Raw genomic sequence first — 19,065 nt, 5'->3', positions numbered from 1 at the left:
TGCGTAATGTCACACATCCACCATGACAGAATCTTACAGAATAACTTCGTGCCCTGAGAACGCCCTGTGCACCCTCTACTCATCCCCCCTCCCCAGAATCCCTGTCCACCACATACCTGCTCACCGTCTCCGTAGTTTCACCTTTCCAGAACGTCCTATGGTTGGGATCATACGGTTGTAGCTTTTTCAGCCTAGCTTCTTGGATGTCGCAAAAAAAAAAAAACATTGCTGTCACAGTGCCCCAAAGGACAGAGTAGGGTTTCCAAGGGTGTGTATCTTAACGGAAGCAGACTGCCTCATCTTTCTCCCACAGAGCGGCTGGTGGGTTTGAACTGCCAATCTTCTGGTTGGCAGCCAGGTGCTTCAGCTGCTGCGCCACCAGGGCTCCTTTTCACTTTGCAGTGTGCCTTAGATTCCTCCCTGCCTTTTCGTCGTTTAATCGCTTGTTGTGTTTATTGCCGAGTAATGTCCCTCTGTGTGGATGCTGTGTGCTTTCTTTTTGAAACTGCTTAAGTAGGGCCTGAGTGCCTCCTTCTGCAAGTGTCCCAGATGCTGCAGCTGTGAGACTCCAGGGGCCACATGGAAGAGCAGCCGCAGGCGGCGCACAGCTGGCTGCCTGGGTTGGAATCTCAGCTCCCTCCCTTGTCCGTGGCGGGACCTCAGTCAGCTCCTTGGGCTCTGGGAGCCTGTTTCCTTGTCTGTAGGATGCATTTCTTAGGAGTCCCCGTGTTAGTCTGGGTTCTCTCTAGAGGAGCAAAACCAGTGAGGCGTGGAGAGACAGAGAGAAATTTACTTTGGAAATGGCGCAGGCACTTGTGGGGACCGGCAAGTCATAAATCCATGGGTCAGACGACAGCCGACGTCTGCCGGCTCACGTGGTTGCAGGGGCTGATGAACCGGAAACCTGCAGGTCAGGCGGCAGGCTGAAGGCCGGCTTACGGCGTTTCAGGGGTTGACGGAGCCAAAATCTGCAGTGAACCAGTTGCTGTCCGTTCTGACCCACGTGCGTCAAAGGAGAACAGGTTTCCATAGGTTTTTCAGTGGCTTGTTTTCCAGTGGATGCCAGGCCTTACCTCTGAGGCATCTCAAAGTGGACTCCAGTCTCTAACCTTCTAGTTAGCAGCTGAGCATGAGCTGAAATGAGGTGTTAAGGCATAAAAAGCCACAGGAACCTTAAGGGCATGTTGCTAAGTGGAAGAAGCCGGTCTGCAGGACCCACACACGCTGCATGTTAACCGCACCACCCAGGGACTACATGTGCATGCGACTGTTATTATTACACCGGGTGAAATGCCAGCAGCCCTCCGCCCTGCCCGTTCCTTCCTGCCCCCCGCTTCTCAGACATCAGTGGGGAGCAGTTTGCTGTTCTTTCCGGCTCTCTCTGAAGGCTCATGATAAAGATGAAAGCAGAAGCCGTAGCTGTTGGCGTTACTGCCCGTTTATTTTATGCCATTCCTACACCCTGTGAGAATGGCACTGTCATTCGCCCTGTTTTACAGGCAGGGAAACTGAGGCTCTGCTGAAACGCCTGCTGTGAGGGTTTTGTGTGTTTTGCTCCCTGCTGTATCCCGGGGCCTGGGGTGACCTCTGGCACTGAGTAGATGTTCAGTAAACATTTGCTGAGTGAACGGACGGGGCTCAGAGGGGTCGGGCGACTCGTGCCAGGGCCCACCTGTGCTAGCATCGTCCCCGCCGCCCGCAGGCCTTGTCGCAGGCGCGGCAGCAGCACCTCAGCACCCTGCAGGACTACATGCAGCGCTGCACCAACGAGCTCTACTGGCTGGACCAGCAGGCCAAGGGCCGCCTGCAGTACGACTGGAGCGACCGCAACCTCGACTACCCCAGCCGCCGGCGCCAGTATGAGGTGGGCCCTGCGGCTCGGGGCAGCCACCCAGGAGGGAGCCACCAGGGCAGGCAGGGGCCCCGGAGCGAGCAGACCGGCCAGGCAGGGTGCTGAGTCCCCCCATGCCCTGTGCTGCAGAATTTCATCCACCGGAACCTGGAGGCCAAAGAGGAGAGGGTCAACAAGCTGCACAGCGAGGGGGACCAGCTGCTGGCGGCCGAGCACCCGGGGAGGAACTCCATCGAGGTGGGTGCGCAGCGGGTGGGGACGTCCTGCCCCCCTGTCTGCCTGGTGCTTGGGAGTCCCTGGAGGTCATGGTCCTGTGTGCTGCATCCGCGTCTGTCTGTCCGTCTCTCCGCCCCTCTGTCTGCCCGTTTTGCTGGCTCCTCCTTGCTCTGAGATTTCCTCTCTCTCAGCATCTTCAGCCTTTTCCACATCCGGCCCTCAGCCAGGACCTGTGAAGCCCACAGGGTGCCTCTGTCTGGGCACGTATACCTCCTGCCTGTTCTCTGAGCTCTGCACAACCCGAGTTGGGCAACCCTGCTCGCCTCTTGGACATAACCCCTCTCCTCCCACCCCTGCTGCCTGGCCCAGGGTGACCCCAAGTCCTGCCCATTCTCTCACCCCTAAGCAGGAGATGGCAGCCTCTGTGGGGACCACACCGGGGCAGCTCCCAGCTGTCCCCCTCTGACCCACTGTTTGCTGGGTCTGCCGTCCCACCACGGGCTCCCTTTCACCCTAGCGCCCGGCCCAGCACACCTGCACCCACTTCCTTGCAGGCACACATGGAGGCCGTGCACGCAGACTGGAAGGAGTACCTGAACCTTCTCATCTGTGAGGAGAGCCACCTCAAGTTCATGGAGGACTACCACCAGGTACCTGGCCACCTGTGGGAGCACCCAGGACCCACCGGGCTCCCTCGTGGCCTCGCTCCAAAAGCTTTGCAGGGGCTCTTGGTGCCCGTAATTTTAATGGCTGACACGGGCGGGCCCCAGGCGTGCGGGGGGTACCCTGTGCATTCTGCCAGGGGTTCTAGGGCTGCAGTCCGACCCCGCCTGTCACTGGGGGAAGGAGGCAGGAGCCCGGGGAGCTGGGGCTGCAGTCTGACTCCGCCGGTCACCGGGGTAGGGAGGCAGGAGTAGGTGTTTTAATGAGCTGCAGTGGTTCTTAGGGTCAGGCAGTTTGGGGGAACTTGGATTTGAGTGTCTGAGTCCTGCTGGGCTGTGAGCTTCCTGGGGACCTGTGTGTAGCTCGGAGCAGAGGGGAGACTGGCGGGCAGGGGGTGGGCGGGGATGACTGCCTGATTGAGAGTCGACGGTCCTGATGGGAGAATGGCAGTTATATCGAGTGGACTCGCGGCGACCCCGTGTGGGTGAGGATAGAGCTGTGCTCCTAGGGTTTTCAGCGGTCGGTTTTTCAGAAGCAGACCATCTGGCCTTACTTCCAAGGTGCCTCTGGCTACGCTCAAACCTCCAGCCTTTTGGTTGGCAGCCAAGTGCATGAACTGTTTTTGTACCATCCAGGGAATCCGATGTAAAAATAGGCCAGGTGACTTTGTCAAGGTGGCACGGTCTGGCACAGACAAGGAATGGGGTGGGGAAGAGAGCCAGAGCTCACAGTAGAGATTTGAGAACGTGATGCGTGGGAGAGGCAGCGTCAGAGGACTGGTGGGGCGGGGCCCTGTGGGTCAGGGGAGTAGGAGCCCCCAGGACTGAAGCCTGAAGCCAGCGCCAGGAGAAGCTCCAGGGGCATCTAAGCTTTCCTGTCTGTAATGAGGCCACCTGGTCCTCTAGTTCCACAAAGACGTGAAGGACGCCCAGGAGCTGTTACGGAAAGTGGACTCGGACCTGAACCAGAAATACAGCCCCGACTTCAAGGACCGGTACCAGATCGAGATGCTGCTGCGGGAGCTGGACGTGAGTGATGGGGGCCCCTGTCCCCGACCCTTCCGTCCTGGGGAGGCTGGGGTCTCAGGCGGCTCGCCCTGCTCCGTCAGGACCAGGAGAAGGCGCTGGACAAGTACGAGGACGTGGTGCGGGGCCTGCAGCAGCGAGGGCGGCAGGTGGTGCCCCTCAAGTACCGACGGGAGACGCCGCTCAAGCCCATCCCTGTGGAGGCGCTCTGTGATTTTGAGAGTGACGAGGTGAGCCGTGCCCCTCGGGCCAGACCTGCTGCTGTCGTGGCACTGGAAGTCTCAGCAGTCCGGCTGCATCCAGGTCCTCCAGTGACACACAGGAGCCCGAGCCACGCCCACGTCAGCGTCGCTCTCATGGGATAGATGTAGCCACCCCCCAGCTGTCCTGGCCTTAGCTTTCCCAGCACAGCAGGCGCAGCGATTCCCCTAGAGTCCCAAGGAAGGTGCTCATTGGCCCAGTTTGAGTCATGGATCCACTCTAAACCAACCACTGTGGCTGGGACACAGCTCTCCCTTGGGCCAGCCCTGAGTTCCATGTCTACCCAGAGTTGTCATGGACTGGGACTGTGGGGGGGGGCGGGGTTCCCCAAAAGGAGATCAAGGTGAGGTGCTGGACTGGCAGGTCCCCTGACGTCTACTCACAGCCCTCTACATGGTGACATGTCTTAGGCATATCTGAGACACAGGGGAAGACTCCCCCGGTCTGAGAGTGAGGGGGCGGGTGGGGAGTTAGTGTGAGCCCAGGCGGGCCTTGTGTCTTCTGACCGCATGGCCTGCCTGTGCTCTCCAGGGCCTGATCTCCCGGGGCTACAGCTACACCCTACAGAAGAACAGCGGGGAGAACTGGGAGCTCACGGACAGTGCTGGGAACAGGCTGACTGCCCCAGCCGTCTGCTTCATGATCCCCCCCACTGACCCTGAGGCCCTGGCTCTGGCCGACAGGTACAAGGGCACAGGAGGGAGCTGGCGTGGGCCAGCTTCTTGGGCCCCACTCATAAGCACAGAAACCTGCCTCTGAGCGGATGGGTGCGTGGGCGGGTGCCGTAGCCCCAGCTCACGCCTCTGCTCTCCCAGCCTGGGCAGCCAGTACCAGAGTGTGCGGCAGAAAGCAGCGGGGAGCAAGAGGGCGCTCCAGCAGCGGTATGAGGTGCTGAAGGCAGAGAACTCTGGAGGTGGGTGCTGGGCACTGGCCCATGGCTCTGGGAGGAGGCCAGGAGGGGCTGGACCGGGGTCTGTGCTGTGGGGGAGGTGGCAGGGGCTGGGGAGGCCCAGCCAGTCCCTCCTTGGCCTCTCCACTCCTTGCGGCCAGCCCTGACCCGGTCTTCCTTCCAGCAGATGCATCTGACCTGCAGGGGCGGCAGCTACTGGCTGGCTTGGACCAGGTGGCCCGTGACCTGGAGCGGCAGGAGAAAGCCATCACTGGCATCCTCCGGCCGCCGCTGGAGCAGGGCCGGGCTGTGCAGGACAGTGCCGAGCGGGCCAAGGACCTCAAGGTACTGCCTGGCAGGGGCCCGGGTTGGGCCCAGGGGAGCTCTGTGCTGGCCTTGTCTCAGCCCCAGGGGGGTCTGGGGACATTCATGGCAGGTCCAACGTAACCAGCAGTCCTGCGTCATGACGGTAGCAGGGATGTCCCTTCCACCTGCACAGGCTCTGAGGACCCAGACAGATAGGGACAGTTAGTGTCCCTCCCTCATAGGGTTGCCCCGCAGATTAGCTGAGCTCATCAGAGTGAGGTGCTTAGAACGGACTCCTCAGCAGTATCACGTGCTGGCTGCTGTCATTACTGTGGAAGTCCCAGTCCACCTGTGGCAGCGTCCCTGGGTGCTCGTTAAGATGCAGGCTCCTCCTGAGACTTGGGCCCTAGTTACCCTTCAGGTCTGGAATTGAACTCACTCCTGTGGCTTCCAGCCAAACAACAGACAGATGTGTAGGGTGAACATTTACATCAGGTAGATACACTCCTTAGAAAATCAATCACGGGAGAACAGAGGGGCAGTGTTTGCACAGGGAGACAGCTCAGGGTGCAGGAGTGCACAGGAAAGAAGGACACAGGGAAGAGATAACTACGGAGCGGATGAGAGCTGTGACATCATGGGGAATTGCAGTCAATGTCATGAAACAAAATGTGTATGAACTACTGTATGGAAAATGAGTTTGCTCTGTAAACTTTCACCAAATCACAATAAAAATTTAAAAAAAGATTGGACATGGATAGTGACAAAAAAGTAGTAATAATAGTGCAGGCTCCTGGGCTGATGCCCCAGATCGTCAGCTGCCAGGGGTGGGGCCAGGCCTCTGCATTTCCACTGAGCCTCCCCGCTGCTCCCACTGCCCTCTTAGCAGATGGTGGTCCCCACTTTGTGCCCACCCTGGGTGTGTCCTTGGAGGAGTGGAGGGTGGGGACTGCCTGGGGGGGGCTGCCCGTGTTGACCCGGGGGCTCTGGTCCCCACAGAACATCACCAACGAGCTGCTGCGCATCGAGCCTGAGAAGGGGCGGAGCACGGCCGAGTGTGAGACCTTCATCCAGGCCCTCCCGGGCAGCAGCAGTGTGCCCCTGCTCCGGACCCGGGTGGACGACACCAACAGCAAATACGAGCGCCTGGCCCAGCTGCTGAATTTGGCCCAGGAAAAGTGGGTGGCAGGCCGTCAGCGGGAGGCCGGGGCAGTGGGCAGAGGCTAGGAGGGCACCCCTCAATCCTGACCACTGTATTCAGGGTTGACATTGCCAACCGACTGGAGAAGAGCCTGCAGCAGTGCCGAGAGCTACTGGCCACATACGAGAGCCAGCTGACCCAGGATGACACGATGCCTGAGGGTGGCCGCGCCCTGGATGACAAGAGGCAGCAGCTAGCTGTGAGTCGGGGAGCCCTGCTCTATCTGGCATATGCTGTCCCCCACCTCCATGACAGAACTATATGATATATGCTCTCCCCCCACCTCCCTGGCAGAAGGGGAAACTGAGGCCCCCAGTTACCACAGTGGCGAGTCTGTTCGTCTTGGGGATACCTGAAACCCAAACCAAACCCACTGCCATCCAGTCCGTTCTGACTCGTGGTGACCCATGTGACAGAGTAGAATGGCTCCAAAGGGTTTCCTAGGCTGCCATCTTTACGGGAGCCCGTCACCAGGTCTCCGCTCCAGAGGAGCGGGTTTGAACTGTGCACCTTTCAGTTCTTAATGAGCACTTAACTGTTGCCCCACCAGGGCTTCTTTGGGAAAGCCTCCAGAGCGTCCAACTGGAAGGTGCAAAGTAGAGGCCGACAGCCCAGATCCCAGCTGTTCATGGGGCCTGTGACTCCAGAAATCAGAGGTCCAAGGAAACACGCAGATTTCTAGCGCCTCGCCGAACAGCTGATCTGGCCCATGTGTCCACATGGCACGTCAGCTGAGAGGAGGAGTGGCTCTCTCCTTCCACGGCATTCCCGCAGGCCCTGTGCCTCCTGAGTCTCCCTCAGAACGCAGCAGGAATGGCCCCCAAGGTTGAGGAGAGGCCCAGAGGCTTCTGTGGGTCCCCAGCATGTCGAGCAGAGTGCTTGCCCTGGGCGCCAGCAGCTTTGGTTACAGCACCTATCCGTCTTTCCTCCCTGCCTGCTCAGGCCATGGCCTCAGAGCTACAGGCCAAGAAGCCCCTCCTGGGAGAGGCCGAGCGGAACCTGCAGACAGCCAAGCAGTGCTCAAGCTCACTGGCCAGCCGCTTCCAGGAGCACTGTCCCGACCTCGAGCGCCAAGAGGCTGAGGTCCACAGGCTTAGCCAGCATTTCGACAACCTGCACCAGCAGATTGACCACAGGTGGGTGAGTCGGCCGAGGGCGGGGGTGGCGGGCTGAGTGGGTCAGCCTGGCAGCTGGTGCTCCTCCTGAACCTGGTGAAGGCTGTTTGTTTTGTTCTCTGAGTAATTTCTTCTTGAAGAAAGTAACACAGTAAGAAAGTCAAACAATGATCAGTCGGTCCCCTCCTCTCAAGGTGAGAGGGTTACCGGGTCCTTGTGTATCTTCCCTAAGATATGCTGTACGAGCAGGGATGCTCATATCGGTCGATGGATGGACAGACAGGTAGCATGTGGATGACACTGTACCATATATATATATATACTGTGTTTTGTTACTTCTCTCATAGACTGCGCTGACCTCATAAAATGAGTCACTCAGAGTTCATTCCTCTTGTTTCCTGGAAGAGTTTGTGTTGAATCGAGTTTTCCTTCCTTCCTTAAATGCTTGGTGGAAAGCACCCATGAAGCCATCTGGGCCTGTGGTTTTTTCTGTGGGAAGGTATTTAAGTACAGATTCAATCTGTAATAGATAGAAGACCATTCGGGTCACCTAATTGTTCTTGCATTAACTTCGGTAGTTTGTGTCTTTCAAGGAATTTGTTCATTTCATCTAAATAACACAGTAAGAAAGTTAAACAATGATCAGTCAGTCCCCTCTTCCCAAGTTGGATTTATTGGCATAAAGTTGTCCATGATACACTTATCCTTTTAATATCTGCAGGAGCTGAGGGATTATCCCCTCTCTCATTCTCATTACCTTTTTTGTTACTGAGTTTATAGCTTTTATTCTTGAGTCAGTCTGTGTGTGGTGTATATCAGATTCAAAAAGATTGTTTCAGAGAAATAGGTTTTGGTTCCAGTCATCTTAGCTTCCTGTTTCATTGATTTCTGCTCTTTGTGACTTGTTCTTTTTCTTTTTGAAAGTGGAACCTGAGATTAAGATGTTTCTTCTTTTCTGATAAGCATTTTAATGCTATGCATTTTCCTCTAAGTGCTGCATTAGATGCGTATCACAAATCGAGGTGTTTTTATTTTCCAAGAGTTCCAAAGATTTCCCAGTTTTACTTTATGATTTCTCCTTTGATTCATGATGTATTTTAGACCCTCGCTGTACTGTGGCTATTGTTCTAAGTCAGTACGATGTATTGCACTGGGCAAATCTGCTGCAAAAGACCTCTTTAAAGTGCTGAAGAGCAAAGTTGTCTCTTTGAAGACTAAGGTGTTCCTATCCCAAGCCAAGATAACTTTCATTCACCTCATATGCATGTGACAGCTGGACAACGAATAAGGAAGACTGAAGAGTCAATGGTTTTGAGTTGTGGTGTTGGTGAAGAATACTGAAAGTACCATGGACTGCCAGAAGAACTAACAGATCCATCCTGGAAGAAGTGCAGCTGGAATGCTCCTTGGAGGCGAGAACGACCAGACTTTATCTCACCTACTTTGGTCACGTTGTCAGAAAGGACCATTCCTTGGAGAAGGATATCATGCTTGGTAAAGTGGAGGGTCAGCAAAAAAGAGGAAGGCCCTCAACAAGATGGACAGACACAGTGGCTGCAATGATGGGCTCAGGTGTAGCAAGTATTTTGAGGCTGGCGCAGGAGCAGGCAGTGTTTCGTTCTGTTGCACACAGGCTCACTGAGTCAGAGCCTACTTGATGGCACCTAACAACAACAGCACGTAGACCTACCCTGTTCTTTACGGATGCTGTGAGTGCTCCAACTTAGCATTCCATAACATAGTAAACTGATCGCTTTCTGGTAAAAGCTTAGGTTAGTCCCACTTAAATGAGCTTTTCTTCCCTCTTGAAGAAATGAGTAGAGGTGGCTTCCAGTGAGGTATCTACTCCCCGTGGCAGAGGCCTAAGCAGCTTTTTCTCCCATAGGTCCCAGAGCCTACAGAACGCCAAGGCTTCTTACGACAACTACCGCAGTGGCTATGACCACATGTTCCAGTTCCTGTCCAACATCCCCAGTTATGAGCCCCAGGAGACGGACAGCCTCAGCCAGATGGAGACCAAGCTGAAGAATCAGAAGGTAGGGCGGCTGCTTTTGCACAGGTACTATGGCAACGGGGGGGCAGGATCAGAGGCCAACAAGCCCCTCTCATGGAGGGGAGCTACATCCTCGGGAAGTGGGGCAAACAGTGGTGGCCGATGGCCTTGGCAGGAGCAAGGCAGAACCTGGCTCAACTGTCCTCATGAACTTTGGTCCTCCTTGGCTCCTGGCGCCTCACTGAGACTGGAATCGTGTTCACGCATTCCCCTGTGCTCTGTGTCCAGCACAGGGCCTAGCCCCACAGACACTAGGTGAAGCCTGGCTGAGTGGCACAGAAACACAAGAGTGGCCCCTGTGGCGAAAGTCTCCTGTTTCCAGAGCTTGGAGTCCTGCCTTCTCAGGTGGCAGCAGTGCCTTGGGGTTGAGCACTGGGATCCCATGGCCTAGACGCAGAGCCTGGCTCCAGCACTCGTTAGCTGAGTCCCCACGAGCAAGTTACTTACCCTCACTGTGCCTCAGCTTCCCCATTCGCAGCTGGAGATGGTGCTGACCCCAGAGGACTATCTGAAGATTGAAAGAGATGATTTAAGATGTCCGAACAGTTAGAAGATGAGTTTGTTGGCACATCTTCCTGGCCCATGTTCACTGTGCCTCAGGGATGACTTTCATTTGAACACACGAATGCAAGGAATGCATGTTGACTCGACTCCCGGCAGCCCTGGAGGGCAGAGCACAACTGCCCCGTTGGGTTTCCCAGGCTATAATCTTTATACGGGAGCTGACTGCCATTTGTTTCTCCTGAAGAGTAGGCTGGTGGGTTCGAACTGCCAACCTTTTGGTTTGCAGGCAAGCTTCACCACCATGAAGCATACTTCATGCAAGAGAGAATAACTTCAGACTCTGAGGAATCCAGCTACTCTATCAAGAGGGTTTTTTTTTTTTTTGGCGTTGTTTTGTTTTCTTTTTGATTTTTAAAATCCCTGTTGTTTTACAGAACCTGCTGGATGAAATCGCCAGCAGGGAGCAGGAAGTACAGAAGGTCTCTGCCGACTCCCAGCAGTACCAGCAGGCCGTGAAGGTGAGACACAGGACTTCAGCCCATCACCCACCAGCAGGGGCCCTCTGTATGCTGTGCGAGCTCTGTGCCGTGCAAGCTCGGAGCGGCATACGACTCCGGCAGGCCCCCACCGTGCTGGTGGCACTGCACATGGCACCAAAGGCCACAAAAGGGTTTATAGGCTTTGCGCACACTGGTAAACTCTTTGGGGAGATCTACCCTAAAGAAAGAAGTGCCAAAGAACAAGGCCCTCAAAAAACCCAAACTCACAGCCATCAAGTCGGATCCGACTCATAGAGGCCCCTCCTTGGGTTTCTGAGGTAGTATCTCTATGGAAGTAAATTGCCCAATCTTCCTTCTAAGGAGTGGCTTGTGGGTTTGACCCGCCAGCCCTCTGGTTAGCAGTCAAATGCCTTAGGCACTATGCCACAAGGCAGGGTAAACAAAATGGTTGTAAGAGCAGTTTTCATCACAGCAAACAAGAAACAAAAATACAAGAACAGGCCGGAAATAACCTAACTGCCCAGTAGTGGAGGAGCGGTCAGGTGAATCATCACGTCCACTAGGTGGATTATGACAGTTTCAAGTTGGTGGACACAAAGGTTAGGTGGTGGCAACATGAGAAAAGGCGTCAGGTTTGACGCCTGCTTTGGAGAAAGCAGGGAGCTTTGGTGGCACATTGTCCCACTAACCAAAAGGTTGGCGGTTCAAACCCACAGGAGAAAGACAAGCGGTCTGCTTCCGTAAAGATTTATAGCCTTGGAAACCCTGTGGGACAATGCTACCCTGTCCTGTAGGGGTGCTGTGAGTCAGAATGTGGACTCCATGGCCGTGGATTTGAGTTTTTCTAGAGTAAGCAGGATGTGAGCACCCCCAGGCATGTGGGAAAGGTCAGGGCAGGAATGGGGGGTGGGAGGGCTTGAGGGGAGTCCTCTCCTTCATCTTGCATGTTGCTCAGCAGTGTCACTGAGCCCGCAGCCGCAGGGATCATTTTCAGCCTCTCCTGGGCGGTAGTGAAGGGTGCTGCTGGGAGAACCACCCATGTGGATTACCAAGTGGCACAGTGAAGGCTGGGACCCCCGTGGCCGAGGCCTGGTCTTGGGTCAGTAGGAAGGGTGGGAGAACGTGCTGGTCTCGTCTCAGCAGCCTTGTCTCCCCTCTGGAATGCTTTCTCACCCAGGACTACGAGTTAGAAGCCGAGAAACTGAGGTCCCTGCTCGACCTGGAGAGTGGAAGGAACACCCATGCAAGCAAGAGAGCCAGGCTCCAGTCTCCAGCCGCCAGAGTGAAGGAAGAGGTGAGCTCTGTGGGTGTCTGACTGCTGTAGGTGGGGTGGGCCCTGCCCAACTCCCCAGGGCACTGCAGGCAGGCCCTGAGATGCACACACAGAAGGGAAGGTGTCTGGGGGAGCCTTGCCCAGCTCCCCAGGCCTCTGCAGGCAGGCCCTGAGTTGCACATAGAGTAGGGAAGGTGTCTGGCAGGCCCTTCCCGGCTCCCCAGGCCACTGCAGGCAGGCCCTGAGATGCACACACAGCAGGGAGAGAAGCCATGTGAACCCCCTCCCGGGTGCAGGTAGGTCTGGGAGAAGAAGAATGAGGTCACTCGAGGGCAGTACCACCCCCAGGGCCAGGGCGGCCCTGGATCTGAGAGGCCCCACTTTGGTACCCCTTGTGAAGCAATAGGAGGAGGACAGACGTGACTAGCTTTCCAGGCACTTGACAGTGAAGGTTCACAAGAGGCAGAGAGCCTGGGTTGAAGTCCTGGGGCCAAGAGTGCACCTGGGTCTTCTGGCTCTGAATCCACCTGTTCTCCAGAACACGAAACTATAGTGGGGCCCAGGCACATCCCCCCACTCTTAACGACGATCAGATTTTGTAAAACACAGCGTAGAGCCACGCACATTAAAACTGAGGTATTGGGTCCCAGATAACCAAAGGAATGGAACAGCATTGAGTTATCAACTACATTCAGACTGGGGAAATTTTGGTATGATAGAGGTGGTATTAGAGACAAACGAGCTGTGTCTGCCTTCAGCGTCATGCTCTTTGAAGAACTATCTGTATGGGATCAAAGTGACAATAGCAGTGCCAGAAATGAGATAGAAAGTGTCGATGGCCGTGATGTCGATGGAGGGACGGTTTGGAAAAGGAGGGCGAGAATGGTTGCACAACACAATCAATGTCAATGAATTATACAAGAAAAGACTTAGTAGTGTGGTCAGTGTATATTCTCAGCAACAAAAATAAAATAAATGATGACATCGAAATGAACTTCAAATTAAAAAGGAACTATGTATGAAATAAAATTGACAGCCAGCAACTCAAAAAGATCAGACCGGGAAGCTTAGGGGGCTGTGAGTTGATGTTAATGGACGAGGAATAACTCAGAAAAGGAGGGCAGAAGGGCTGTACCACCGGAGAATGGGATCAGGGTCACCGAGCTGTCCATGTGGAAACGGCTGAATCGATGTTTGTTCTGCTGTGTGTTCTCAACAACAGAATAAATGTTTAAAAAAATGAATGAGGTAAATTTAAGCAATTCAACATGTGATTTTGGGGCAATAGCCTAACTATTTGGACAATAAAATGATGTTGAAATCTTTAAGGAAAAAAAAAAAAAAGCAGCAGCTATCCCTCTAGCAGCCAAAGGCCAGACTTCACACGCTGCGGCTGACTGTGTCTGTGCTTTCTGGCTCTTCCCTGATTAGCCTGCAGACCCGTTTGCCGACCGGGCTGCTAAGGAATGCTTTCTCTGCAGGAAGCAGCCCTTGCTGCCAAGTTCACGGAGGTCCATGCCGTCAACAGACAGAGGCTGCAGAATCTGGAGTTTGCGCTCAATCTCCTGAGACAGGTAACCGATCTCGCCAGAGATGCCGTTGAAACCACTGTCACAAGCGGGTGAGAAAAAGACAGCCTGTGAATTCGTGGGACGGCCCCTCACTGCCGTTTCTTGACCACAGCTGAGCAAGTGCCCGGCAAGCCACAGTTCCTGTGGACTCAAGTCAGTAAACACGTGCCAAGTGCCCGGGAGTTTAAAAGTCCGTAGCATTTACAGCGGCATTAGTTTGTGACAGCAAGGTGCTGGCAGCACCTCACATTCATGAGCCAGGGGCTAGTTAGGCAAGTGACAGCCCACCCATCCATACAGTGGAAGCTCTAGCTGTGAAAAAACAAAGCTGTTTGCTGGGCCCTTGGGGAATGACCTCCATGTACTCAGTGCAGTTGTGTAGAAGTAAACAGGGCACACGCGCTGCATGGGCCCAGAACTGTCTCCGAGGATGACACGAGGACCTCTGGGAATGGGGCCTGAGGTGGGAGGCGGCTGTTTCGCTCCAAACACTTCGATGATTTTAACGTACATAACTAGATGCATTTTAGAGACCCGGGGCAGCCGATGCACCCTTTCCAAAAGTCACCTTAGATACGGCAACAGAGGCAGGGCGTGTGGGGCTCCCCTTTGAGGGTCTCCGGACAACCGGTCTGACCTGTTCCCAGGTGGCCCAGATCAGCTCTCCTCGGGGCACAGGCTGCCCACTCACCTCGCCTTTAACCGTGTGTTGTCTTCTTCCTGCCAGCAGCCAGAAGTGCAGGTGGCCGAGACCCTGCGGGGGAGCAAGGCGGGCTCCGGCGCCACGGAGACGTGGAAGATTAGGAAGGAGCTAGAGGAGGAGACCCAGCGGCGACAGCAGCTGGAGAACGAGGTCAGGGGTACCCAGGAGGAGATCCTGACTCTGCAGAGCCGGGAGCCCCAGGAGTCGGTGGTGAGGAAGGAGGTGCTGAAGAAGATCCCGGACCCCGCGCTGGAGGACAGCTTCCAGCAGATGCAGCGGACCCTGGCCGACGAGCAGCGCGAGAACCAGCTGCTGCAGGAGGAGCTGGAGGCCCTGCAGGCCCGGCTGCGGGCACTCGAGTGCGAGGCCGGAGCCGGCGCGGGGCAGGAGTACGTGGTCAAGGAGGTGCTGCGCATCGAGCCCGACCGGGCCCAGGAGGACGAGGTCCTCCGGCTCCGGGGGGAGCTGGAGGAGCTGCGCAGGCAGAAGGGCACCCGGGAGGCCGAGGTGGCCCTGCTGCAGCAGCGCATCACGGCCCTGGCTGCCGAGAAGAGCAGGGTGCGGGAGAAGGTCACGGAGAAGGAGGTGGTGAAGCTGCAGAATGACCCCCGGCTGGAGGCCGAGCTCCGGCAGCTGCAGGAGCAGCAGCAGCGGGAGGGCCGGCAGCGGGAAAAGCAGGAAGAGGAGCTCAGCTTCCTGCAGGACAAGCTGAGGCGGCTGGAGAAGGAGCGGGCCATGGCCGAGGGCAAGATAACCGTCAAGGAGGTGCTCAAGGTGGAGAGGGACCTGGCCACCGAGAGGGAGGTCGGCGACCTCAAACGCCAGTATGAGGAGGAGGCCGCCAGGGCGCACGCCAACCAGAGGGAGAAGACCGAGCTCCTCCGCAAGATATGGGCCTTGGAAGAGGAGAACGCCAAGGTGGTGGTGCAGGAGAAGGTGCGGGAGATCGTGCGGCCGGACCCCAAGGCCGAGAGCGAGGTGGCCGACCTGCGCCTGGAGCTGGTGGAGCAGGAGAGGAAGCACCGGGGCGCCGAGGAGCAGCTACAGAGCTACCAGAGCGAGCTGGAGGCGCTCCGCGAGCGAGGCCCCCAGGTGGAGGTCAAAGAGGTGACCAAAGAGGTCATCAAGTACAAGGCAGACCCCGCGCTGGAGCAGGAGCTGCAGCGGCTCAGGGAGGAGATTGTCGACAAGACCAGGCTGATCGAGAGGTGCGGCCTGGAGATCTACCAGCTGAAGCAGGAGATCCAGGCCCTGAGAGACGCCAGGCCCCAGGTGCAGACCAAAGAGGTGGTCCAGGAGATCCTCCAGTTCCAGGAAGACCCCCAGACCAAGGAGGAGGTGGAGACTCTGCGGGCCAAGCTGTCGGAAGAGCAGAAGCAGCAGGTGGACCTCGAGAGGGAGAGGGCGTTGCAGGCGGAGAAGATTAGGGAGAAGGAAGAGGCGCTTGCCCACGTTAAGGAGAGGGTGGTACAGCAGGAGGTGGTTCGATACGAGGAGGACCCGGGCTTGCGGGCCGAGGTGGACTCCTTCACCGAGAGCATCGACGCGGAGCTCCGGCAGATCGACACCCTCCGCGGGGAGCTGCGGCGGCTGCAGCGGCGGCGAGGGGAGCTTGAGCGGCAGCTGGAGGAGCTGGAGCGCGAGAGGCAGGCACGCAGGGAGGCCGAGCTCGAGGTGCAGCGCCTCAGGCAGCGGCTGGCCAGCCTGGAGGAGGAGGAGGAGAGCGAGGCTCGAGAGAAGGTCACCCGCAAGCAGAAGGTGGTCCTGCAGCCGGACCCCCAGCAGGCCCGCGAGCACGCCCTCCTCCAGCTTCAGCTGGAGGAGGAGCGGCACCGGCGGCAGGTCCTGGAGAGCGAGCTCGAGACCCTGCGCAAGAAGCTGCTCCACCTGGAGAAGATGGAGGTCAAGGAGAAGGTGGTCCTGTCCGAGAGCGTCCAGGTGGAGAAGGGGGACATGGAGCGCGAGATCCAGAAGCTCAAGGGCAGCATGGAAGAGGAGAGCAGGAGCAAACGGCAGCTGGACGCAGAGGTGAGCCGGCTGGAGGCCAAGCTGGCCGAGCTGGAATTCCACAACTCCAAGTCGTCCAAGGAGCTGGACCTGCTGAGGGAGGAGAACCACAGGCTGCAGCTGGAGCGGCAGAACCTGCAGCTGGAGGCCAGGCGGCTGCAGGCAGAGATCGAGATGGTGGCGATGGAGAAGCAGGACCTAGGAAGCCCGTCTGCCGTAGATGCTGGGCCCGGCCTGGACTCCAGGCTGTGGTCCCTGGAGCGAGAGCTGGAAGAACTGAAGAAGCTCTCCAAGGACAAGGATGTCGAGATCAACGAGTTGCAGAGGCGCTTGGGGAGCGTGGCCGTCAAGCGGGAGCAGCGGGAGAACCACCTACGGCGCTCCATCGTGGTCATCGACCCTGACACGGGCCGCGAGCTGTCCCCGGAGGAGGCCCGGCGGGCGGGCCTCATCGACTGGAACATGTTTGTGAAGCTACGGAACCAGGAGTGTGACTGGGAGGAGATATCAGTAAAGGGCCCCAACGGGGAGTCCTCAGTGATCCACGACAGGAAGTCTGGCAAGAAGTTCTCCATAGAGGAGGCCCTCCAGAGTGGCCGGCTGAACCCTGCCCAGTATGACCGCTATGTCAACAAGGACATGTCCATCCAGGAGTTGGCTGTCCTGGTGTCTGGACAGAAGTAGGCCTGGCACGTCCGCCAGTCTCCTCTTGGCTGCAGTGCTGGCCGCCTCCTATCCAGCACTCTGTCTTCTCCCTGTACCCCACCTGCACCATGCCCTTCTGCAACTGCACATACCCACGCCTCACCACCAAGCTGCTCAGAGCACGACTCGTGGATGGTGACTCATGTTCAACTTGCCATCCCACCAGGTGGTGACCCGCTGCACCCTGAGTGATCTAATGGCCACGATGCCCTTCCTTTTCCTCCTTCCCACACACTCTCTTCATCAGACTCCTTGTGTGACACCTGCAAACAGTTCAAAACCTACCAAAGCCCAAGATGACCAGGGTGGACGAACCCGCTCCACAGGGCACAGGCCTGGCACACTGAATGGCCGTGCTCAAGGGCAGAGGGGTCCTCCTCCTCCGCACCTTTCCCTTCTCCCAGGGACTGGGCCACCTGGGTCCCAACCAGCACTCACTTCCCCAGGTTTCTGGCCAAGAACCAGCTGTTCGTCAGAGCTGCCTCCTACAGTGACCCTGCTCACGAGGTTCAGCTGGGCCCTCTGGCAGCAAAGGCGGAGGGAGACTAACCGAGCACACGCACAGCAGCTGTGAACTGTCAGCCACATGTCCCTGGAAAACGCCCCAGACAATGTCCTGTGGTTCTGAAATGACAAGAATCAATAGTGGATGGTTGCTCTTAGCCTGCATCTCAGTGCCTTACAAGTCTTGCTTATCTCATGGGTATTTAGTACACAATACAGTGGACCTTCACCCACCGAGCTTCTGGTTCTCTGTAGCCGTGTATTACGTAAGAAAATGGCAGTATGGGGGCTCTATTTATAGTGCAAAATAAAACCTGCTGGCTTGATTCTCATTTCACTGTAGCGTGTTCTTCCTCTTTTGAAACATGAAGCATGTGTCCCCCACATTCACACTCCCTCTTGGCTTTGGCCAAAACAGCTATCACAAGGCTGTTTACATACAGAACGGCTCCTGCAGGAGGATTACTCGCAAATAAGGTAAAAGCAAAAAAAGAAAAAAGGGAGAACATGTCTTGGAAACCTTGAAACAATTTATTCAGTTACTTTATACAAGATTAACAACTTCCACACCACCCCCTAACAACACCAACATCATCATAATTGCTGCATAAAAGCCACAGCCCTCTGACTCCTCAGAAAGGGCAGTGCCGAGGAACCACCACGGCCCCTGGCCAGAGCCGCCACCTTCCGTGAGCTGTGGCCTGCAGTTCTGCCTTGCTGTGGCTTTTAAGTCACCCACTCTCCCGCTCCCACAAATAAAGCGTCAACAAGAAAAAGAAATCTCAAACTCCCCATCAAGAAACATTTCCCTGAGGCAAGAGGCATCGCTAGATTCCTAAAACGGAGGGTCTTCGCTCGGGCTGCCCTGGACGGTACCGGGGAGCGCGTGCAGGAGGGCAGGACCACGCCAGGGGCTCGTGGCGCACGAGCCTGGAGAACCTGCGCTGCGTAGCCTTCCCCGCGGCTCTGAGCTCACCAACACAAATCTCTTCTTTGGCTCTTTTGCTACTACCTAAGACTATTCTGTAAACAAACTGGAATCCAAATTTCAAAAAGTATTACAAAGGGATAAGGTATCCACTTAGCCCAATGCAAAGCCCACATTGAAAAAAAGCAGAGGGCTGGCCCAGAGCTGACACAGGCCTGGCTCCCCAGGAGGGCAGCTGTGAGAGGCCAGCATGCCTCTGCACAGCGGCGAATCGCTGAGCGCGAGTCCCGGGTCAGCACGAGCGGCTACCATGTTCTCACGGGGGGGCGTTCTGAGGAGGCTGCGCGCTGACCACTGGGCCGCAGCCTCGCTGGCGCAGCCGGCCCGACACGCCCACGGCGCAGCCGGCACAGGCTGTGCTCAAACACCTGGGAAGTGCCACCAGCCGAGCACGGACAGCTTAGTGCCCTGGGATCTGGGAGGACCGCCCTTGTCTGTCTCTGACTTACTCTCCAAGCTCATCCCCGTGTTACCCTTCAGGGAATGCACGGCCCTACCCCCTGGGAGCCTCAGGGCGGCAAGGCCTGTGTTTACAGGACAGACACTTCCTGGGCCTGACTGCAGCTCCGCCTAAGTGCTTTCTAAGAAGAGAACTAAGTGGAATGGTCTCCTGTGACATGAAACCCCTCATCCCTTCTGGCCACTATAAGGCAGGCTTTGGGGCTCTGGAGTCCATCTACATAAACTCTAGGAATTCGGAGCTGGGGCCCAGGCTCAAAGGAAAACTGG

General features: G+C 56.6%; 1 protein-coding gene across 1 annotated transcript in view; it reads left to right on the top strand.

The window, feature by feature from the left end:
- PPL (periplakin) overlaps positions 1–16,823 on the top strand; it is a 21,332-nt gene extending 4,509 nt beyond the window's left edge. Inside the window, exons 3-18 of the mRNA XM_007939715.1 lie at positions 1,703–1,864; positions 1,982–2,089; positions 2,623–2,718; positions 3,637–3,759; positions 3,840–3,986; positions 4,549–4,700; positions 4,833–4,930; positions 5,094–5,251; positions 6,212–6,390; positions 6,474–6,612; positions 7,356–7,549; positions 9,414–9,564; positions 10,520–10,603; positions 11,763–11,879; positions 13,340–13,432; positions 14,157–16,823. Of these exons, the coding sequence (XP_007937906.1) occupies positions 1,703–1,864; positions 1,982–2,089; positions 2,623–2,718; positions 3,637–3,759; positions 3,840–3,986; positions 4,549–4,700; positions 4,833–4,930; positions 5,094–5,251; positions 6,212–6,390; positions 6,474–6,612; positions 7,356–7,549; positions 9,414–9,564; positions 10,520–10,603; positions 11,763–11,879; positions 13,340–13,432; positions 14,157–16,823 (4,668 nt within the window). The remainder of the gene's footprint in view (positions 1–1,702; positions 1,865–1,981; positions 2,090–2,622; positions 2,719–3,636; positions 3,760–3,839; positions 3,987–4,548; positions 4,701–4,832; positions 4,931–5,093; positions 5,252–6,211; positions 6,391–6,473; positions 6,613–7,355; positions 7,550–9,413; positions 9,565–10,519; positions 10,604–11,762; positions 11,880–13,339; positions 13,433–14,156) is intronic.
- Positions 16,824–19,065: the final 2,242 nt, after the last annotated feature.

This window comes from Orycteropus afer, unplaced genomic scaffold, assembly GCF_000298275.1.
Source record: "Orycteropus afer afer isolate SDZICR_OR568_19922 unplaced genomic scaffold, OryAfe1.0 scaffold00061, whole genome shotgun sequence".
In the NCBI taxonomy this organism is placed as follows: Eukaryota; Metazoa; Chordata; class Mammalia; order Tubulidentata; family Orycteropodidae; genus Orycteropus; species Orycteropus afer.
Note: the sequence above shows the minus strand (reverse complement) of the source record. Positions and strands in the feature narration are given on the sequence as shown.